We start from the raw sequence: 20,507 nt of genomic DNA, 5'->3' as shown, positions 1-20,507 counted from the left end.
GGCCCTGGAAAATTTAATACTGAGAAAAAGGCCCTAAAACGGAAGGTTTTCCTCAGAAAACGACGGCAGGTCTCATGTGAACTGTTAGTAGACCTACAGATGTATACGATCCACGTGGGCTTTTTTCAGGAACAGACAAGATGTCCACAGTGGCCGGTGCTGAGTGATCGGTGTGTGTAACACGCTCAGCAGACATGTGTTGGTGCCAGCCGCTGGTGCTCGGAACTCAGAACAGCGTGCATGGCTGAGCGCAGTGAGTGGGTCTGACTCAGGTGCTGCCCGGAGCTCCGTCCACCTGCTGCACACTGAGGCCGAGTTGGCATCCATTCCATTCACATAGTGCTCGGACATCGTGCTTGGCTTTCTTCACCAAGCTGGTGTCAAGGGGTTTCTCCCACGTTGGACGGTACTGACGTGTCCACCTGCAGACAGTGCTGCTGAGATGGCTGTTCGCGTAGATGCGGGCACCCGGCTGCCCAGTACAGCTGCTCACAGCCTCTGCAAGAGGGAGCTCGGTAGTGCCTTGTCAGGGAGGGGGCTCTCACCCCAGGGTCACACGGTGTCTTTGGTGGCAGCCGCTCCAGGGCCTTTTTCTTGGGCCTGAGCAGCAGCCCCCCTCCGCTGTGTGCCCCTGCTTTCACAGAGTGTGACCAGCCCGAGTCCGTCTCTTTCTTGCCCCTTTTCTTCCCTTCACCCGGGCTCTGTCCTGTCCCCAGCTGCACTGAGGTGGTGTGCCCCCCTTGTCTGCACCCCTGTCTGGATGCCCTGTTCCTGGGAGTGGGGGGTCCTCAGAGAGAGGCCAGTCCTGGTCTTTCCCGGCTCCCAGCGTATTTCTTGGCCTCACCTCCAGTCTCCATGACTGCCCTGGGACCTCTGGCAGGATGAAGCCCTTCCCTTGGCTGGGCTCTGCTCATCTCTGGAGTTTTCTGTCATCACTGTGAAGTGCCTTGCTTTCTTAGCCAGCCCCTCACCTATCACTGCAACTTCAGCTGTCATGGGCATGTCCTCAGTTAAGATGAAGAGGACATATGCTGGGTGGGATCACAGCCGGGAGGAAGCTGACGAGAGGGCTGTGTCAGGGCAGAGGTGGGGCTGGGGCCAGTGGCAGGACTTGTAGAGGGTTAACCCAGGAGATGGGGTTGGCCAGGACCACCCGGAGCAGGGGGGAGAATGTGGGATTATGGCTAAGGGGGGCACAGGGCAGTGTTGTCATTTTACATTTAAGCCTTAGGAAACTTGGGCGTGTTCATAAGCTGGGGAGGGGCTGTGAGAGACAAGCGAGTCCTGGTCACAGAGAACTATGCTGCGATAGGGCCACTTAGCTGAGGACGAGGGGCAGCTCCTCCTGGAACTTGGGAGGGCAGAAGTCCACCGGCTTACCATCTGCTTATTGTTGGTCTTGCGCAGAACACTCCTGGCCCTTCTGAAGAGCGGGTGCCCTGCACACACTTATTGAGGCCCTTCTTTGTGGGAGGCATTAAGTAGCTTCTGGGAGCATGAAGAATGGTCAGATTGTTCCTTTCCTCCCGTGGTGGGGCAGAGAGGGATGATTTTGTTTTGAGTAACTGCTGTAGAGAAAGAGAGAGGCACTGGCAGGGTGCCTAGGTACTCGGCTTACCTTCCGGGACCTTCCTCAATGGTTTCTCTCCTCAGCTGGCGCATCCGTACCGGACAATGATCCTGAGGGCCATGGAGGTGGTGGTGAGCAGTCACATCAGCGAGCTGGACAAGGACATGGCCAGGGCCATCATCCTTCTGGCCTCCAGTGAGATGACCAAGGTGAAGGTATGTGGAGTGCTGACCAAGGCACCTGCTCTGGCCTGGCAGACTCGGCCCTGGCTTGGGGAGGGAACCCTCTTTCCGAGGCCTTTCTACCCAAGTGCGTTAGGAATGTGGGTTTGTGTCTGGCTGCCTTGGGGCTGGTCCCTTGGTTCTGCACACTGACTGCCCTCCTGGGGCGGGGAGGGTCACCTCATAATTTCAGAGGTGGAGACTGAAGCAGAGAGCAAAATCCCTAAACTCTCAGGGCAAGTGCAGGGGCTCCGGTGACCATGTCTTGGTGTTTGGGGACAGTGCTGGGCTCAGCATGGGACCTGGCCCACAGTGGCGGCACTTTCCTTCTCGCAGTGAGCCGGAAAACAGGCAGCTTGTCCTTGGCTGGCCTGACTGAGGGCAGAGTATCTCGTTTTTGCCTCTTGAGCGATTTCAGGGTGAGGTCCTGCCTCCTTTGGTTGGTTGGGGTGTGAGTTCAGATTTTTCTGGGGGGACAGGAATTGGTTTGTGACTGGCAGCAGGCCGCCAGCAACGTCCTTGTGGCCGTGGGAAAGCGGTTCATCGGCAGAGTGATGGAGGAAATGCTGAGCAAGTTCCAGCCTGGGGTCCTGCCCCACTATTTTGTTGTGCAGACACTCGCCAACCTCTCGGTTTCCAACGGTAGGTGGTGGCTTGGCCTTGACCTCCTTCCACCTGTGTTCTTGAGCGAGTCGTGAGGACCTCTGAGAGCCTGTTGGTGCCTCAGTTCCTCGCCACCTGCCCCAGGCTGTGCAGAAAGAGCTCAAGGCTGTGCGGCCAGGTGCCCTCTGCCTCTCCCTGGGGCACAGGGGGCACAGGAAGGATGGGTGTGGGGTGGCAGTGGGGCCTCCGTGACATGCTCCCCTCTTGCAGTGTTCGGCATGGTGCCCTTCCTGACGTCCATCCTCAACACCATGCTGCCCATGCTGGGCATGGCCAAGCACGACACGATGAGGGTGGTGTTCTGCTGTGGTAAGATGGGGTCTCCGAGGGCAGGAGGGGTCTCCACAGGGCAGAGGCTGGGTGCTACCTGCCCATTCCTTGGCCTTGTGTCTCCAGTGCCCCTTTGTGGGGGCTGTGGTTCCTTTAGGCTGCAGGAGGAGGGCAGGACAGTTAGAGGAAGGGTGACTGCAGAGGCGTGGGCTGGGTGGGCACTGCTGCAAGCAGAGACTTGGCCTCTGTCCTCTGCGCTCTTCTCTCTGCTGCTGGGTACCCCCCGACCCTACACCACAGTCGCCGGAGCCCTGGATGCTTGGGGGCAGGGGTTGGGGGATGGGAAGAGGCTTCTTAAAAGCCGCAGTGAATTCCCATTTCTCTACCCGCTCCAGTGACCACTCCCTGGGCCTGTCTGAAAGGGGTACTCATTCTCCTCCCACTTTCTGTGTCTCCACCCTCTGTGTGCCTGGGCAGGGGACAGCGCCTTGTGGTGTGGCCCTTGGTGGGAGGGGAGGGTGTTCCTGTTGGAAGAGGAGCTGAGGGTCCTGAAACACGGGGAGTGTGGGGGCCTCGGCCTCCCCTAGCAGCCAGCATACCGCCCGTGTCCTTCGGCTTCCTTGTGCCCCCAGTGTCCTGACCGTCTCAGGAAAGCTGCCAAACTGCTGGTCGTGGTACTGAGGGGAGGGAGCGGGAGGGGGGAAGTTCCCCACTGTGAGGGGGGGAACCTGGGCCGGCGGAGTTCCCCCAGGAGGACTGGACCCTCGTTAATCCCCAGCCCTCCCCAGGGGTTCTGTTAGGAGGTCCTCGGCTTCCACCCCAGGCGCTGGCAAAGGAGAGGCGTGGTTACAGCCAGGCGTGGTGACGGTGTGGGAGGGGCGTGGTGAGGGCGTGGTTTACAGCAGGGCGTGGTGACGGTGTGGGAGGGGCGTGGTGAGGGCGTGGTTACAGCCAGGCGTGGTGACGGTGTGGGAGGGGCGTGGTGGGGCGTGGTTACAACCAGGCGTGGTGACGGTGTGGGAGGGGCGTGGTGAGGGCGTGGGTACGGCGGGGGCGTGGTGACATGACCCCGGCAGGGGCAGGAGGCCAGACAAAGCTCAGCTGAGGGGTCAGATCTTTGCCAGCTGACCTTGTCCTGCCGCTGCCACCTCTTGGTGCACCGGACACGGGGGTGGTGGTTGTAGAGGGACCCTGGGGAAGCTGCCGTCCCCGCCCACACCTGGAGGCTTTCGTAGTAGGGGCCTAGAGCTTTGGGCCCAGCCCACCCTGCCCACAATAGCTTTGGGTCCAGGGTCTTCCTCCCCACCCCCCACCCCACTCTCAGGGGCCCAGGAGGGGCTCCAGCCCCTGCGCTCCCGTCTCTCCTTTCCCCCGCCTTGGCCTCTTTGTGCCTTCCTCTCGCAGGCTCCTCCCACCTGTGAGTGAAGGCAGCCTCCTTGCGTTGAACGATAGAAACTCTCCTCGACCTAGTTTTGGCTAAGAAAGGATTTGTGACAGGATCACGGGGCAGCTGAGCCAGGAATTCCCACTGAGCTGGGAATGCTGGAGCAGGACACAGAAGGGACCGAGCCAGGGCCGTGCGGAGTGTGGGGGTGTGGACCTTAGGTGAATACTTCGCTGAAAACAGGGCAGGGGGAGCGTGGGGGTGGGGAGGACAGCCTAGGACAAGCTGCATCCAGGCTGGAGGGGGAATGAGAGCCGGTGTCTGAGCAGAGTGCTGAGTTGTTGGTGACCCAGCACAGCTCCTCTGGGAAGCACACGCATCAGTCCTTGCACCTGTGGAGGCTCCGAGCAGAAAGTGGGCCTGCAGTGCTGAAGAACTCTTGGTCCCTTCCTCTTCACAGGCCTAAAGCCCCCTGCAGTTTTTACTGTGTTCTTTTCTTTTGTGTGTGAAACAAGTGGGTTTAGCCAACAGACTCTTTGTTATAGGATGCTCTTGTGTGGAGATGTGCACTCCTTGCCACAAATAGAACATTCAGTGTCTGCAGTTGGAGGAGAGAGGAGCCTTGCCCACTGGAGTGGCCTCAATCAGGCCAGTGGAGTCTACATTGGCCCATCAGGGGCATGGGTGGGCCGTGGGAGGGCTGAGGCCTCCTGCCCTTCCAGGCAGCCTCTGGTTCTGAGTAGATCTGTCCACTGTAGGAAGGAGGCTCAGGTCCAGCTGATGGCAGCGGCACTGGGCCGAGAACAGGAGTAAGCGCACATTGGAAGGTTCTCACTTGTCCAATTCACAAGACGCTGTGGCCAGGCAGGAGAGGACTGGGAGAAGACCCCAGAGACGGCTCTGATGTTTCCAGACAGCCAGGTGCACAGTTGGCCTGGCCACTCTGTCCAGCACCAACAGGCAGGCAAAAATTACTGCCCATGAGGAAAGTCTCTGATAGGAAGGGCCGCACCCAGATAAACAAACCCAAGACTTGGGGGAAGCAGACAGTTCTGGGAGAAGAAAACAGACAAGAAGGAAAATCTGTAAAGAGAAGATGATGCATTCATGAAACAAGAACATGTTGCTGTGAAGAAGCTACATTCAGAGAATAAAATTGAGCTTTTGAGAATTAAAAACATGGTAACAGAAAGGTTGGAACAGAAAGTTGAGAAAATCCCCCAGAAAATAGAGCAAAAATGCAAAAATATGGAGAAAAGAAGAGAAAGAGAAGAATTAGCAGGCTAGGCCAAGAAGCCAGGATTCAAATAACAGACACCTTAGAAAGAATGAACAGAGAAAGTGGAATGGGGGAGTCATGACATAATCCACAAACATAGCATTCCAGATGGAAAGGTCCTCCACTACCCACACCAAGACGCTTTTGTGGGGGAAAATGGTCCAAGAGGAGGGTGGGGAAATAGAACTGCTGTGGCTTCTCCCCAGCTCAAGGGAGAGCGCAGCACAGCTCTGGCGGAAACGGCCAGCTGGGAATTCAAACCCTGCCCAGGTGCCCTTGGAGGGTGGAATAAAGACTTTTCTTTGAGAAGCAAGGGTCAGGAGGGGTATGGCCCCGTGTGCTGTGGCCAAGGGAGACCCAGGATGTGCGGCAGGAGAAGTGGAGGTGGCATTAGTGCCTTGTGCCTGGAGAACCAAGGAGATTCACACCTGAGACACTCACTCTGGAAACAAAGCTGTGTGTGAAGTGAGTGGGTTGGCTCTGAGCAGCGGCGGGGTCTGGAGGGAGGGCCAGAAAGGGCTGGCCCTGGCCTTGGGGGGAATGGGTGAGGAATGTTGCAGATGCATTATTTATGGAGAGAAAGATCCAGTGTTTGCTTTTAGAGAAAGGGAAATTGAGGGGGAGGGGGAATGAGAAATGCTCTTTTATTCTATGTGTGTGTATAACTGATTAAAAATTAGAACCTAATAACAAATTGGGGAGTGGGTTTCTGCTTCTGGCCACATAGTGGTCTGTTATCCTGAAAAACCTTCCCACTACAAAATACCTAGAAATGCTGGTCAGTTTGATCTGTGTCCTGATTGCATAGCTCCAGGAGGCGAAAGAGTAGGGTGGACAGGGGGGATGGGGGAAGAGCGTGGGGTCAGAGGGCTCCCGCTGCCCCAGGGCACCTGGGGCCTGGATGTCAGCAGCCCTGTGACAGACAGGAGACAAGGCCCTGCAGTGCTGGGTGGGGAGGGGCAGAGCCCACCTGAACGGGACCCTCCAAGGCCCTATCCTCAGTGAGAGAATGGCCAATGAGACAGGAACCTTCCGCTACATGGGCTCCAGGAAGTGCTTTTCTTTTAAAATTTCTTTAAATTCTGTCTTGAGAACTTGTAACCATGGTTGCTCTCATATAGATGCAGGATTCAGGTTTATTCTTTCTGTTGACCTGGGAAGCCCAAGCAGAGAGTTTAGCCTTATAAGTGGGCTGGGTTAGAGGTGTCCTGGACAGGGGGCAAATGGGCTCTGTCAAGTGAAGCTGCAGATTCCTGGGGGGAGTCACCTCCAAGGTGGTCTCACATGCTGGTGCAGCCCCCTCCTCGGGCGCTGGGCTGGCCAGCTGGGGCTCTGGCCTTGGGAGGCCTGGCTGTAAGCCCATGCCTCTCCTGGCCATTCCCCTCCTCATCTCTGGCTTTCTTTCCCAGTCTCCTCTTCCACTACGCAGCCCACCTGCAGGTCTGTACCTAAGCCCGGACTTCCCTACCTGGAAGTCCCCTTCACAGACACAGTGCACTGTCTTGGGGTCTGCCCACCTCAGCTTGGCGCTCTCCACCTTCAGCACCCTTCCCACTCTCCTTGCACCCGGGACTTCTTCCTGCACGTGTTAGGGGGGCCCATGCTGTGCCTGGCACAGCAGCCCTTGCAAAGCATGTGGCATAAGTATCTGTGAGGGCTGAGGTGGGCATAGTACCCCCTCCTGTTACCTTACTGCAGACTGGAGTGGGCTGGGCGCTGTGGCCTGAGGGCATTTGGGGAGGTTGGTACCTGTTCTGGTTTCCTAGGGTTGCCATAACAAAGTACCACAAATTGGGAGGCTTAAGACAATGGAAATGTTTTCTCTGACAGTTTAGGAGGCCAGAAGTCCAAGATCCAGGTGTTGGCAGGGTTGGTTTCTTTTGAGGGGCTCAGAGGGAGACTGTGTGCCATGCCTCCCCTGGCATCTGGAGGTGGTCATCCATCCTTGGCGTCTTGGCTCCCGGTGCATCACTCCAGTCTCTGGCTCTGCTGTCACGTGACCATCTTCTCCCTGTGTGTCTGTGTCTCCTCTGCTTACAAGGACAGTCGTTTTGGATTTAGGGCCCACCCTACCCCATTGTGACCTCATCTTGACTAATTACATCTGCAAAGACCCTATTTCCAAAGAAGGTCACATTCTGAGGTTCTGGGAAGGACATGAATTTGGGGGGCCACTGTTCACCCCAGTGTAGTCCTGGAGTCCTGGAGCCTCGCGCTTGGCCAGTGTGTTGGGAGGGCGTCTTGTAGGCCATTGTAGGATTTTAGAAGGGGCAGCCATGCAGATGTAGGGTTTTGCAAGCAAGTCTGTGCAGCCGTGGCCCACAGCTGCTCATGTTGTGGGGTCATCATAGCTCTGCAGCACTTCAGCGAGAGCACCCTGGAGTATCTGGCCAACCTGGACCAAGCCCCAGACCCCACGGTCAGGAAAGATGCCTTCGCTACCGACATCTTCAGTGCCTACCACATCCTCTTTCACCAATGGCTGCAGAGCCGTGAAGCCAAGGTATGGCCTGCTCAGTCTGTTAGGAACCTGTGGCCTCCCCTTGCTGGTCACCCTGTCCCACCCCCAAGTCTGGCCCACGACCACGCGGTCCTGCTCCAATCACCTGGGCCTCTTCTCCTGTTCTTCAGGTTCTCAGGGAGAGGGATTTGGCAAGGAGGGGGATAGAGCCATGGAGTCTACATGTGCCCCCACCCCTGGTGCCCTGCATTCAGGAGGTGGGGGTCTTGTCAGGGTGTGGAGGTGGCCTGTGCAAGGTCTCACCTGCAGGCCCCACAAGGTGCGGCTTGTTTGCTGAGGCCTTGTTGCTGTGGACACCCCCTTCCCGCCCCCACCCTACTCTGCCCTGAGGCCCCAGCACTGCCTGGGGGGAGAGCTGAGGCATGATGACAGCCTGGTGGGTGGGTGTCTCCTACACGGCCCCTCTGGCCTGGCCCTTTAGGACCCCCTGGTCACGTGGTAACCTGAGTTTGCTCACATCCTGCCCTGGGGTCTTGGTGAACGGGCTCTTTGCCATTCCGTCCAGTGTTGACTGTGAGCGTTGCTGAGCTGGTTTGGACATTAACACGGTGTCACTGTCTCCCCTCAGCTCCGGCTTGCCGTGGTGGAGGCCCTGGGGCCCATGAGCCACCTGCTGCCCAGTGAGAAGCTGGAGGAGCAGCTCCCCAAGCTCCTGCCTGGAGTCCTCGCTCTCTACAAGAAGCACGCTGAGACCTTCCACGTGTCCAAGGTGCATCCCCATGTGCTGTGGCCTGTGCAGAGCTCAGTGCACCGTCCAGTCTCAGAGGACCTGTCTCAGATGGGAGGGTGCAGGCGCCCAGCAGGGAGTAGCCCTGAAAGCTGTTCAGATTCAGTGGTGGGTGATGTCAACTCTAAAAATAAAACAGCCAGTTATTTTACCAGCAAAATGAGTTTATTTGGGAATAGCCAAGGAATTGCAATTTGGGACATGCAAACTGTGAACCATAGGCAAGTCAGAGAACAAAGTAGGGGAGTGTTCTTGTATAGAGAAAAGGAAGAAGTTGGGACGGCTGTTTCTGAACAAATGTTTGTTGGAGGAGAGGAGACTTCAGGCTTGTGGTGGCATCTCATTGGCTGGGTTGTAGCAGTTTCTCATTGGCTGGGTTGTTGCTGGGCAAAGAGAAAATCTTCCTTCCTCCTGCTGAGGTATGTAGAGTAAGCTTTTTCCTGCTGGAATATATAAATTAGGCTGAGACAGTGGTACATGCATGAGAGCTCCCCCTTTAGGGCTTCCTGACTCCATTTTGAACAAGGTTTTCCCTTATTCATTTTCATAGTGGGGATCAGGTCAAATTTCTCCCCACCACCTTGCACTGGACAGGAACCTGCACCACTGAGCCTCACCTGGTGTCCCCTTTCCTGATCCCTCCACTCCCCTCTGAATTCTAGAGGTGGAGGTAGGACTTCCTCCTTTGAGCCCTGGGAGTCTCCCACAGTCAGCCAGGGGTGGGGCTGGGGGCTTGAGGTAGGACTGACAGCCCCTCTCTTCCCTGCCCTGAGCAGAGCCTGGGCCAGATCCTTGAGGCAGCTGTGAGCGTGGGCAGCCGCACGCTGGAGGTCCAGCTCGACTCACTCCTGGCTGCTCTGCATGCTCAGGTAGGCTGGGGGCAGGAGTCGGCGGCTGGGAGGGTGCACCTGGGGGCAGGGCCAGCTCGCTGGGGGTGGGGCCCGGCAAGCACACTGGGGGCGGGGCACCATGGGGGGAGCATGCTGGGGGCAGCGTGCTGGAGGGAGGAGTGCACTGGGGGTGGGGGCCATGGGGAAGAGCTGCTGGGGGCGGGTACTTTCGGGGGAGCACCATGGGGGCAGGGTGGGGGGAGACCGCTGGGGTTGGGGCGGGGTGGAGGCAGATCCTGGTGCTGCTCTGCTGGGGCCCTCCATGTGAAGTTGCCTGCTGAGGGTGCAGGGAGCTAGAGCCAGGGGTGGGTGGTCCAGCCAGGTGGGGCTGAAGTGCCGGCGTTCCCTGAGTCGTGTGGGTGCGGCTCTCGGCGATACAGCCACTTTGTCTTCTGTACAACACTGGCTCATGCAGTGTGACACAAGAGTCCCCAGCATGGAGGTGGCAGAAGCGGGCGGCCAGCAGGGCAGAGGCGTCTGCACTGGGTGTGGGTCCCCAGGGGACTGAGTGCAAGCTGAGCAGAGAAGAGGCCCGGGCAGCCGTGAGCAGGAGCCAGCAGAGGGGGTGCAGGAGGCGGGCGAGGGGAGAGGTCCTGAACTCTACTGGAGAAGGGGCTTAGAGGAGGCTTATCAACCGCGCACCCCCCCCTCCCCAGGTCAGATGAGAAGTGGGGAGGTGGCGGGAACGGAGGTAGGTGGGTGGAGCGGTGAGGATGTGAGTCCAGTCCAGGGGATTTTCTGAGTGAGAGAGAAGAGAAACAGAAAGCTGGAGAGAGTGGGGGCAGGTGGCTCTTTGGAAAGAGAAGCAGAGAGGTGTGGATTTATTTCTTTGCTCTACTCCCTTGGGGCTCCTCTGGGCCTGCGGCCCCTCCCACACCAGCTGCAGTGTCAGACTGGCCCCACAGACCCACTGGCCCTGCTGCATATACAGGCTGCCCCTGGGGATCCTCAGTCCCAGGGGAGGAGCAGGGGAGGGCTACAGTAGAGAGATTCGACAGTAATTTAAATGTTATAAGTTCTTTGGTAAAGAACTTGAAAAACTGCATGAAATGGATAGACTTCTAGAAAAATTAAAAACGTCAAAATTGGTGCAAGAAGAAATAGATAACTTGACGAAACCAATAAGGAAAGGGAAATAATATTCCAAGACCTTCCTTCTTTAAAACAAACCAAAGACCCACAGACTTTTAAGGTTCAGTTTTGTTAACTTAGAAGCAAATTCGCCAGTTATTTTATGTTAAAATGAGTTTACTTGGGAATAGCCAAAAGAATTGTAATTCCACATGTGCCTGCACTGGTGAACCATGGGCAAATTTGGAAAAGAAAACAGGGCACCTGCTTTTATAGAGAAGAAAGGCGAGTAGGGAGGGGCTGTTCTAAAGAAAGTTCACTGGGGGAAAGCAGCAGTTCAGGGTGGCAACAGCTTCTCATTGGCTCAGCTGAGACATTTCTCATTGGCTGGGCTGTGGTGTTTCTCATTGGCTGAGCTGGGGCATTTCTCATTGGCTGGGCTGTTGCCAGGTGGGAAGAGAAATCTTCCTTCATAGTAAAGTAGTTGTACTTCCCGTCTGAGATGCAGGCTCCTCTCTTCCTGGTTGGTGTGATTGACATGTGTGATGGGGGTGAGAGCTCCCCCTACAGGCCTTCCAGCCTCCAACTTAGTTAAGATTCTTATATTAATTCCTACAATTCTACCAAACTTTTGAGGAATAATTAATTTCTATCCTATACAGGTGGATTTGGAGATCAGAAAAATATCTGGAGCTGCCTGATTAATTCTGTGAGGCTAGTCTTGATTCTAAATCCAAGTCAGGACCATACAGGAATATCTAAGTATATAATTATGAGGATAGATGTGAGGATCTTGTACACAGTCAAGCTAACTGGTCCAACACTATACTCTCAAAACACGAGATACAGTAGGGCTCAGCTCAGGAATAGGGGGCTTGTTCAGCACTGAGAAGCTGTCATCACTGAAATACATTAGGGAAACTATCCTCTGATCTCAATTGAGGCAGAAAAAGCTTTTGATGAAGTTCAGCACCTATGTATCATTAAAACTCTTAGCAACTGGGATTGGGAAGGAACTTCTGTAACTTGATAAAGTTTATTCACCCAAACCCTCAGTGCACGTCACGATACATGGGAAACAGGCACATTCCCTCTAGGGTCAAGAGCAGGAAGAACCCCCTGTTCTAACTCGCACTGTTAATGGGGTCTGGGGCCAATTCTATATAGAAAAAAACAGAAATGAGAGAGGCACAAGGCCTGGGAGAGAGGACAGGACTACCATTCATCGTTGCCCACCACCCACCCTCGGGTCCTGGTCCCTGCTGTGTTCTTCTCTGTGGCGCTGACCTCCTCTTAATACACTCAGTAGCTGATTGCTTGTTGCTTGCCTCTCCCCCGCTACAATGGATACCACATGCAGTCGAGGTCTTGTTGGTTTTGTTCACTGCTATGTCTCAGCACCTAGAATAGCACCTGTCACTTGTAAGCACTCAATAAATATTTGTTTTATGGGTGATTGATTCATCATCTATAAATTCACTCATGTACAAACCAAAGCAGTACACAAACATTAGAACTAATAATAAGTTCAGCAAGGTTGCTAGTTACAAGACGAACCTATAAAAATAAACAGCATTTTTCTACACCAGTAGTGACCAACTAGGAAGCACAAACAGATACCATTTACAATAGCAACAGAAACTTATTGTGAAGTATCTGGGAATTAACTTAAGCAAGAATGCCTAGGATCTCTATGGAGAAAAAGTTTACAACTCTGAAAATATAACAGTGAGAAGAAATGAAAGGTGTAGCACAATATCATTTACTTAATATAAAAATGATTGCATGAAACAACACACGTGCAAAAACTGTAAAAACAAAGAATGATTATCTGTGGGATGGGGATGGGAGTGGAGAATGGGTTTAATAGGGAAATATAAATATATAAAAGCTGAAAAGGTGGAAAAATGTGATATTTCCTTTTCTTTGAGGTGTCCCTTCGTGTCTTTTGTTTTTCTGTTGGGTGTTAGGTGTTTTTCATATTGGTCTTTAGCAATTATTTATAGTCTTGTATCATGTGTATAAATACTTGTTCCTACTTTATCCTTTATTTTTGGCTCTGTTTATGATATTTTTTTGCCATGCAAAATTATTTAATTTTCAGATCATCATTTATCCATCTTTTATGTTGTAGTTCAGGTTTTGTTATACTTAGAAAAGCCTTTTGAATTCTGCAGTTATTTTTCATATTCTCCCATTTTCCTTTTTCATTTTATTGTTGAATCCATCTGGAATTTATTTTAGGGAAGGAGTGAGAATCCAATTTTATCTTTCTTCCAGAAGACTAGCTGTTTGCATTAGTTATCTATGCTGTGTAACCAATGACTGCAAAACTGAGCACCCTAACACAGCAACTGTTTATGTCTCACGGTCTCTGTGGGTCAGCAATCTAGGAGCGCCTCAGCCAGATGGTTCTGGCTCGGGGTCTCCCATGTGGTCTCAGTCACACATCATCCAAAGGCTCAACTGGGGCTGGAGGGCCTGCTTCCCAGATGGCTCCCTCGTGGTTGTTGGTGGGAGGCCTCAGTTCCCTGCTGTGAGGCTCTCTCCACAGGGTTGCTGGAGTGTCCTCGAGACGTGGCATTGGCTTCCCCCAGCGGGAGCGATCTGAGGCAGCAGGCAGGAAGCTGTGGTTCCTTTTACAACCAGATCAGGTCTTTCCAATGGAAATAACAAGGAGCTACCTGGGAACCTGGAGCAGAGCCCTGTGGCCAGCACCTCCACCTCACCTGCTTCCTCACAGTTCTCTGAGAACTGGCAGAGTCCAGGTTGGGACGGAGCCTGTGTTCTGGTGACACTCTGTACTGTTGGTCGCCTCTTCTGGTTCATAAGATGGTCTCTACTGAGGAGTTGCCTTAGGGCCCTTTGCACAGAAGCCCTGCTAGTGTCCTTTGCCTTGACCCTAAGGGGTGAGAGAGGACTAGGATGCCACCCTGGGGCTCAGCCCTGGCTGAGTGTGGGGGGCTTCAGTGTCACCCAACATGCAAGGCAGCCCTGATACACCTGCCACCATCCTCAGGTTCACTTTTACCAATGCAACTCTTTTTTTTTTAATAATTTGAACGAATGAACTCTAGGTGTTTTGGTTTCCAGCACTATTCAGATTGTAGAGATTAGTGGTTTCCAGCTGTGCCCAAGAGTGTATGCCCAGGGGAAGTGGGAAACTGTCTCCTTTCTCATAAAGAAGTGTCTCTTGGGAATTTATTCTCCTGGCTACTGCTGGGAAGGTCAGAGTGTGGAAGGAGCCAAGACTCTTGTCCCTTAACACGTGAGGGCCAGCTGTGAGTGCTGCTGTCTGTCTCCCCTCCCCCAGCTGCCAGGGCATGGGCTGAGGTCCCTGAAGCAGACTTGACTCACAAGGGTGAGTGCGTCCGTGCAGCCAGGTGAGAAAAGGCCAGAGTGACCTGCACCTGGAGGCTCAGCTGCCTGCCGTGGTGGTTGAGGTAGAAGCCCAGAGCCCTTGGGAGTCTGCTCAGGCCCAGCATCTTGAGGAGCGCCTATCCTTCCCTCCAGCCTTGCTGGGCCCAGGGTGGCAGCGCCATCCCCTGTGACCTCTGTCCTCTGTCCCCTGGAGTAGATTTGTGTGCCTGTGGAGTCGTCAAGCCCCCTGGTAATGAGCAACCAGAAGGAGGTGCTGCGCTGCTTCACTGTGCTGGGTAAGCAGGCGGCCAGGCGGCCTCAGGCATGGAGGCCATCAGTGGACACGCGTTTCGGCACTCGCCGTGGGGGCTGAGGGACTGCTTGTGTATAAGGGATGGTGGCAGCTTTGGGTGTGGGTTGGGGGTGAGGAGGACTCTTTGTCTACCTCTGTCTGGGCCCATGTGTGACTCTAGGGGCCTCACAGCAGAGGTCTGGCAGGGCCGCAGCCCTAAGCATCCATCCTCCTCGGCCCCCAGGTTTCAAGGTGCAGGCAGGGAGCAAAGGACAGATCATTACAATTTTTGATGTGTGCTTGGCCTGTAGCTTGCCGCTCACCTGACCGCCTGCTGGCCTTCCTGCTGCCCAAGCTGGACACCAACAATGAGAGGACCCGTGTGGGCACCCTGCAGGTCCTGAGGCACGTCATCAACTCAGCTGGTGAGTGCCCAGTGTGGAGCATTTCCTGAAAAAGGCAGATATTGTCCATCTTTGAGGTGAAAAGGAGCATCTTGCTTTGAATTCTTTAAAAAATTTTCCCAACTTTCTATTTTGCAAAATTCCAAACTTTGTGAAAAGTTGCAATAGTACCCGTCTGCCCACCGCGGATGTCCATCACCGACATTTGCCTTTGACAGCGAGCTGCAGACACTGGGATGCTGCGCCCCTACTCCCAGGCCGAGCATTTGCCACACGCCCCCTGGACTGAAGGCTCAGTCTCGCAGACGTGCCACACGTTGTCTGTTATGGCTGCCTCTCCCTGTGGGGTCTAGTCAAAGGCACACATTGGAGTTGAGGCCAGTTCTTCTGTAGAATGTCCCTCAATATGCGTGTCTGATGATTTCCTCAGAATTAGATGCAAGGATTCAGGTTTCCTACTTTAAAGGCTAATTTAATCAGCAATGAGCTTGAACATTTTTCACACCTGAGTTTGTGTTTTTGGTGAGTCTTGTTCAGTAAACAATGGCCATGGGCCACGTGGGGCCTGCAGCCTGCTTTTGTGCAGCCCGCGAGCTAAGAGTGGTTTTTACATGTTAACGGGCTGTAACGGCAAACAAAGAATATGGGACAGTGGTCCTCGGAACCTAAAATATTTCCTTTCTGGCTCTTAACTCAAGTGTGCTGTCCCCTATCCTGTGAGTTGCGCTATGGGTCGGTGCCGGGTCGCAAACAGTGCCTGTGGACATACGGCAGCTTATGGAGTTTGGGAATGATGAAGCAGCAGCTTGGGAAGGGGCAGAGACAAGGGAAGACAGTGGCAGCCTGGACCATGGCCCAAACTGTGCCATGAAGCCAGGAGTATGGAGCCGTCAGCACACTGGCTCCCTGGGGAAGGGCGCCTCAGACGCAGAGGATGGTAGCGGTCAGACAGAAAGTAAAGCCCCCAGGCAGCCTCTCGTGAGGGTACCATGGCAGTACTCTCCCTGCCTCACAGATGAGGAACCCGAGGACGGGGCAGGTAAAGGGACTTGCCTGCGTGGCTCCTCTGGTGGCTGAGCAGCGTTTGAAATGGAACTCTTGGTCCTGCTCTGAGGCCCAAGGCAGCCTCACCTTCATTTTCTCGTTGATTCGCTATTTCCTTTTGTTAGAGATGCTTATTTCCATGCGGAAGTTCAACATTTGTAGGTAGTAATTAACCTTGCTTGCCTTCCTTTGTTAATTCTTCCGTTGCATTTATGTTTCAGAAGTCATTTTGGTTCACCTGTGTTTCATTTTTCCTCTAAGTTCTTTCTCTGTCCATTTACATATATATATTTGTGTATACACAGAGAAGTAGATGTTTGAATAGTAGTTCAAAACATGCTTTTCCACTCCCTGGTATATCTTAGAGCACTTATAGTGTCAGCACCTGTAGCTGTCACGTTTTATTATTTTTATTCTGAAGTATAACACACATACAGAAAATGCACACGTTTTAACTGTTCAGCTCCATGAGTTATCACAAACTGAGCCCTATGTCGGCCACCCTGTGAGGAGTAGAACACTGAGACACCCAGAAACTGCCCCAGGCCCCTCCCACAGGGAGCCCCGATCTGACTTCTGACAGCAGAGGGCGGTATTGCTGTTTTGCATGTTTAAATAGAATTGTGGAGTGAATTATTTTGTATCTGGCTTCTTTCCCTCAATATTCTGTTTGTGAAATTTATACATATAGTATAGTTCATTCATTTTCCTTTCTGTGAAGTATCCCAGTGAATTAATCTACTATAGTCTTTCCATTCTAGTGGTGATGGGTAAATGGCTGCATCCAGTTTTTCACTATTATGCATAAGGCTACTATTAACCTTTTTCCTGTACACATTCAGTTGAGTGTATACTAGGAGTAGAATTTCGAGTCATAAGGTTGCATATGTTCACAACTTTGGTAGATAAAACCATTCTATTTTCCAAAGTAGCTATTTGTACCCTGTACCTTTTACCTCAAAGCAACATGTGAGCATCATTGCTTCATATCCTTGCCAACACTTGTCAGTCTTTAGTTTTAGCCACTTTGGTGGGTGTGTTGTGGTGTCTCATTGTGGTTTTTAAAGATTATTTATTTATTTATTTATTTTCCCCCCAAAGCCCCAGTAGATAGTTGTATGTCATAGCTGCACATCCTTCTAGTTGTCGCATGTGGGATGTGGCCCCAGCATGGCTGGAGAAGCGGTGGGTCGGTGCGCGCCCGGGATCCGAACCCGGGCCGCCAGCAGCGGAGCGGGCGCACTTAACCGCTAAGCCACGGGGCCGGCCCTGTGGTTTTTAAAAATTAAAAAATATATTTATTTTGACTTACAATGAGAAATTCATTATTAGCTTGTTGATTTATTGGAAGTCCTTAGAAATTTTTTTTTCCTTGATGGCAACCAGATTTTATTCTTTTTTTTTTTCAACTTTATTGAGATATAATTGACATATAACATCATGCAACTTTAAGGTATACAACCGGATGGATGAAACAGCCTTTCCCCTGGTGGGGGCAGCTAGATCAGAACTCCCTCTCCCCATCCCAGGCCGTATTCATCACAGGAGCTGCTCTGTCCTAAATGCCAGCTGTGTCTGAGGCACTGTTCATGTGTCTGAGCTCCTGTAAACCTCCTGGGCACCCACAGGAAGGCACTATTAGAGTCCGCTTTGTAGGTGAGGATAGTAAGGCTTGGTGAGGTTTGGGAACACCCTCAGCCCTCGCATCAGCACAAGGTGGTGGATCCAGGATACAAAACCAGCTTGGGGTGAACCACGGCCCTGCTGTTTTTAGAAGTCCTCAAATTTTGAATGAAAATAGTGTAATATGATTAACAGTTGGGGCCATGGTTGGATTCCTCCATGGTTGGTCCTAAAGGAAAGGTGCTCATTCCTTTGCACTGTGGTCCAGGAGCCATTTCTTGTGTTAGATGGACATCAGGTCATTCCAGTCAAATTGGCTGTATATCAAAGCCTTGCCTCTGATTTTCTTTCCTTCAGTATCTTAGTGTGTTGCTTCATTGTCTTCTATCATCAGTTATTGTTATTGAAATATCTGATGACAATTTGATTTTCCTTATAAGTGATTTGGGCTTTTTTGCCTGAATGCCCCAAGGATTTTTACTTTTTTATTCTAAATACAGAAATTTTATTGACACTGTTGGCTATCCTGGGGTGATATTTTTCCCCAGGTTATGTGGAGTGCTCTTTCTTTTTTTTTTTTAATTTTTATTTATTTATTTATTTATTTTTTAAAGATTTTATTTATTTATTTATTTTCCCCCCAAAGCCCCAGTAGATAGCTGTATGCCATAGCTGCACATCCTTCTAGTTGATGCACGTGGGACGTGGCCTCAGCATGGCCGGAGAAGCGGTGTGTCAGTGCGCGCCCGGGATCCGAACCCGGGCCGCCAGCAGCAGAGCGCGTGCACTTAACCGCTAAGCCATGGGGCCAGCCCGGAGTGCTCTTTCAATATGTAGTTTCAAATCTTATTTTATCTCATGAATTTTTTTTATCATAGTATTTTAATATTCTACTGCTTCAGAAATTCTTCTTTGGAACTCCCTGTTATGTGTGTGTTGTATCATCTTTGCCTATCTTCTGTACTTTTTAAATCAAATCTTTTAAAGTTTTTTGGCCTCCAGTCATATTTTTTTTTCCAGAATTTCGTCTTCTAGCATTGAGAATAAACTACTTTTAGTAAAATGCACAAATCTCAAGTGTACAACTTGGTGACATTTTACACATCGTTCACCCATATGACTGTTACTCAAATCAAAATGTGGAACGTTCCCAAAAACCCAAAAAGTCTCCTTGTACTTATTTTCAGACAACAGCCACCCCTAACCTAAGAAGTAACAACTTTTTTGACTTCTATCACAATAAATTAATTCTGTCTGTTCTTCAGTTTCATGTAAGTGAATTCACTATAGTAGGTAATCTTTTGTGTCTGTCTTCTTTCACTAAGCATAATATTTTTGAGATTCATACATGTTGTTGTGTGTATCAGTTCATCCTTTTTTGTTGCCAAGTAGTATTCCATTACATTTAGTGAAGAAAAAATTTATTTTCCTGTTAAAGTATGTTTTTGTTGTTTCTAATTATTTGCAATTATGAAGAAAGCTGCTATGAACATTCTTGTACAAATCAATTCGTAGGCATGTGCACCCGTTTCTCTGGGTGTGGAATTACTGGGCCATAGGAAGACAGGTGTATGTTCAATATTATCAGAGACTGCCAGATAGTTTTACCAGCTGTCATACTGTTTACATGCTCACTTATAATGCATGAGAGTTCCAGTGGCTCCCACATCCCTGCCAACTCTTGACATTGTCTGTCTTTTTAATTTTAATCATTTTGGTGGGTGTGTGTGGTGTCTCACCATGGATTTAATTTGAATTTTCCTGGTGAGTAAATTGGTTAAGCATCTTTTCATATGCTTATTGACCTTCCGATATCTTTTCGTGTGTGGGAGGTTCCTGTTCAAGTCTTTTGCCCATTGTTAAATTGGGTTGTTAGTTATTATGGTTATTTTTAAGAGTTCTTTGTCAGATACATATAGATGGAGATGTATATTCTTTTATGGTTAGTGCCTTTATGTCTAAGAAACCTTTGCCTTTCCAGAAGTCGTGAAGATATTCTCCTGTTTTCTTCTAGAAGCTTTATCGTTTGAACTTCCACATTTAGTTCTATGATTCATTTTTGATTAATTTTGGGGTATGGTGTGAGATGTAGGGAGACAAAGTGATTTTCTTTTCATGTGGACATCCAGTTGTTCCAGCATCACTTGTTGAAAAGACTTTCCTGTCCCCCCCCAAATTGCTTTAGTGCTTTGTAGAAAGTCAGGTGACCATCTGCCTTAGTCTGGCAGGGCTGCCTTAACAAAGTAGCACAACCTGGGTGGCTTCAACAACAGACATGTGTTGTCGCACGATTCTGGAATCTAGATGTCTAAGATCAAGGTGTCAGCAGGGTTGGTTCCTTCGGAGGCTGTGAGGGAGAATCTCCGTGCCCCTCCCCCAGCTTCTGGTAGCTGCTGGCAATCCTTGATGCTCCTCGGCATGTAGAAACATCCACCTGATCTCTGCCTTCACCTTCATCTCTGTAGGCCTCTCCTTGGGTGCCTGTCTGTGTCCTTTCTGTAAGGACAACAGTAGGATTGAATTAAAAGCCCGCTCTATTCCAGGGTGACCTCATCCTAACTTAACTAATTACATCTAAGATGACCCTATTTCCGAATAAAATTGCATTCTGAGGTACAGGGGTTAGGAATTCAACATATGAATTTTGGGGGACACAATCAACCCATAACGTTATATATTAGCAGATATATTTCAGCGCTCTGTTCCATTCCTCTGCTCTCCTTGCACCAATATCATACTCTCTTAATTCTTGTAGCTTTATAGTAAATCTTTAAATCTGGTAGAGTATGTCCTTCAACTCTGTTCTTCTTCAAGATTGTTCATCTCCATTAAAAAAATCTTTTTATTGTAAGACAAACCACAGGCAGAAGCCACACAAAACAAATGTGTGGCTTAATGACTTATTCTAAGACAAACACCTCTGTATCTACAACCAGGTCTCTTGAATTGAACTTGTCACTCTAGAAGCCCCTTCCCTGTATACGGTTGGAGTCATAACTCCTTCAACCCCTCAGTAAGGAACTGAGTTGTCCTGACTTTATAGTAATCACTTCCTTGTAGTTTTATAGTTTTATCATCCAAACTTACATCCCTCGGGTGCCATAGTTTAGTCATGCCCATTAAAAAAAATGATATGTATATATTGAAAGTCTCTCCTTTCTTTGGAGGCTTACCATTGGTGTTTTTTT

At 51.0% G+C, this 20,507-nt stretch overlaps 1 protein-coding gene across 5 annotated transcripts in view; it reads left to right on the top strand.

The window, feature by feature from the left end:
• MROH1 (maestro heat like repeat family member 1) overlaps nt 1-20,507 on the top strand; it is a 93,085-nt gene that overhangs the window by 16,171 nt on the left and 56,407 nt on the right. For all 5 annotated transcript variants that reach the window (XM_087447246.1, XM_087447249.1, XM_087447248.1 and 2 more), the window contains exons 4-11: nt 1,654-1,785; nt 2,271-2,433; nt 2,665-2,763; nt 7,739-7,890; nt 8,477-8,617; nt 9,412-9,504; nt 14,174-14,252; nt 14,560-14,673. In XM_087447246.1, coding sequence (XP_087303372.1) covers nt 1,654-1,785; nt 2,271-2,433; nt 2,665-2,763; nt 7,739-7,890; nt 8,477-8,617; nt 9,412-9,504; nt 14,174-14,252; nt 14,560-14,673 — 973 coding nt within the window. The remainder of the gene's footprint in view (nt 1-1,653; nt 1,786-2,270; nt 2,434-2,664; nt 2,764-7,738; nt 7,891-8,476; nt 8,618-9,411; nt 9,505-14,173; nt 14,253-14,559; nt 14,674-20,507) is intronic.

This window comes from Ceratotherium simum, chromosome 23, assembly GCF_057802395.1.
Source record: "Ceratotherium simum simum isolate JZ-2026a chromosome 23, ASM5780239v1, whole genome shotgun sequence".
Taxonomy (NCBI): Eukaryota; Metazoa; Chordata; class Mammalia; order Perissodactyla; family Rhinocerotidae; genus Ceratotherium; species Ceratotherium simum.
Note: the sequence above shows the minus strand (reverse complement) of the source record. Positions and strands in the feature narration are given on the sequence as shown.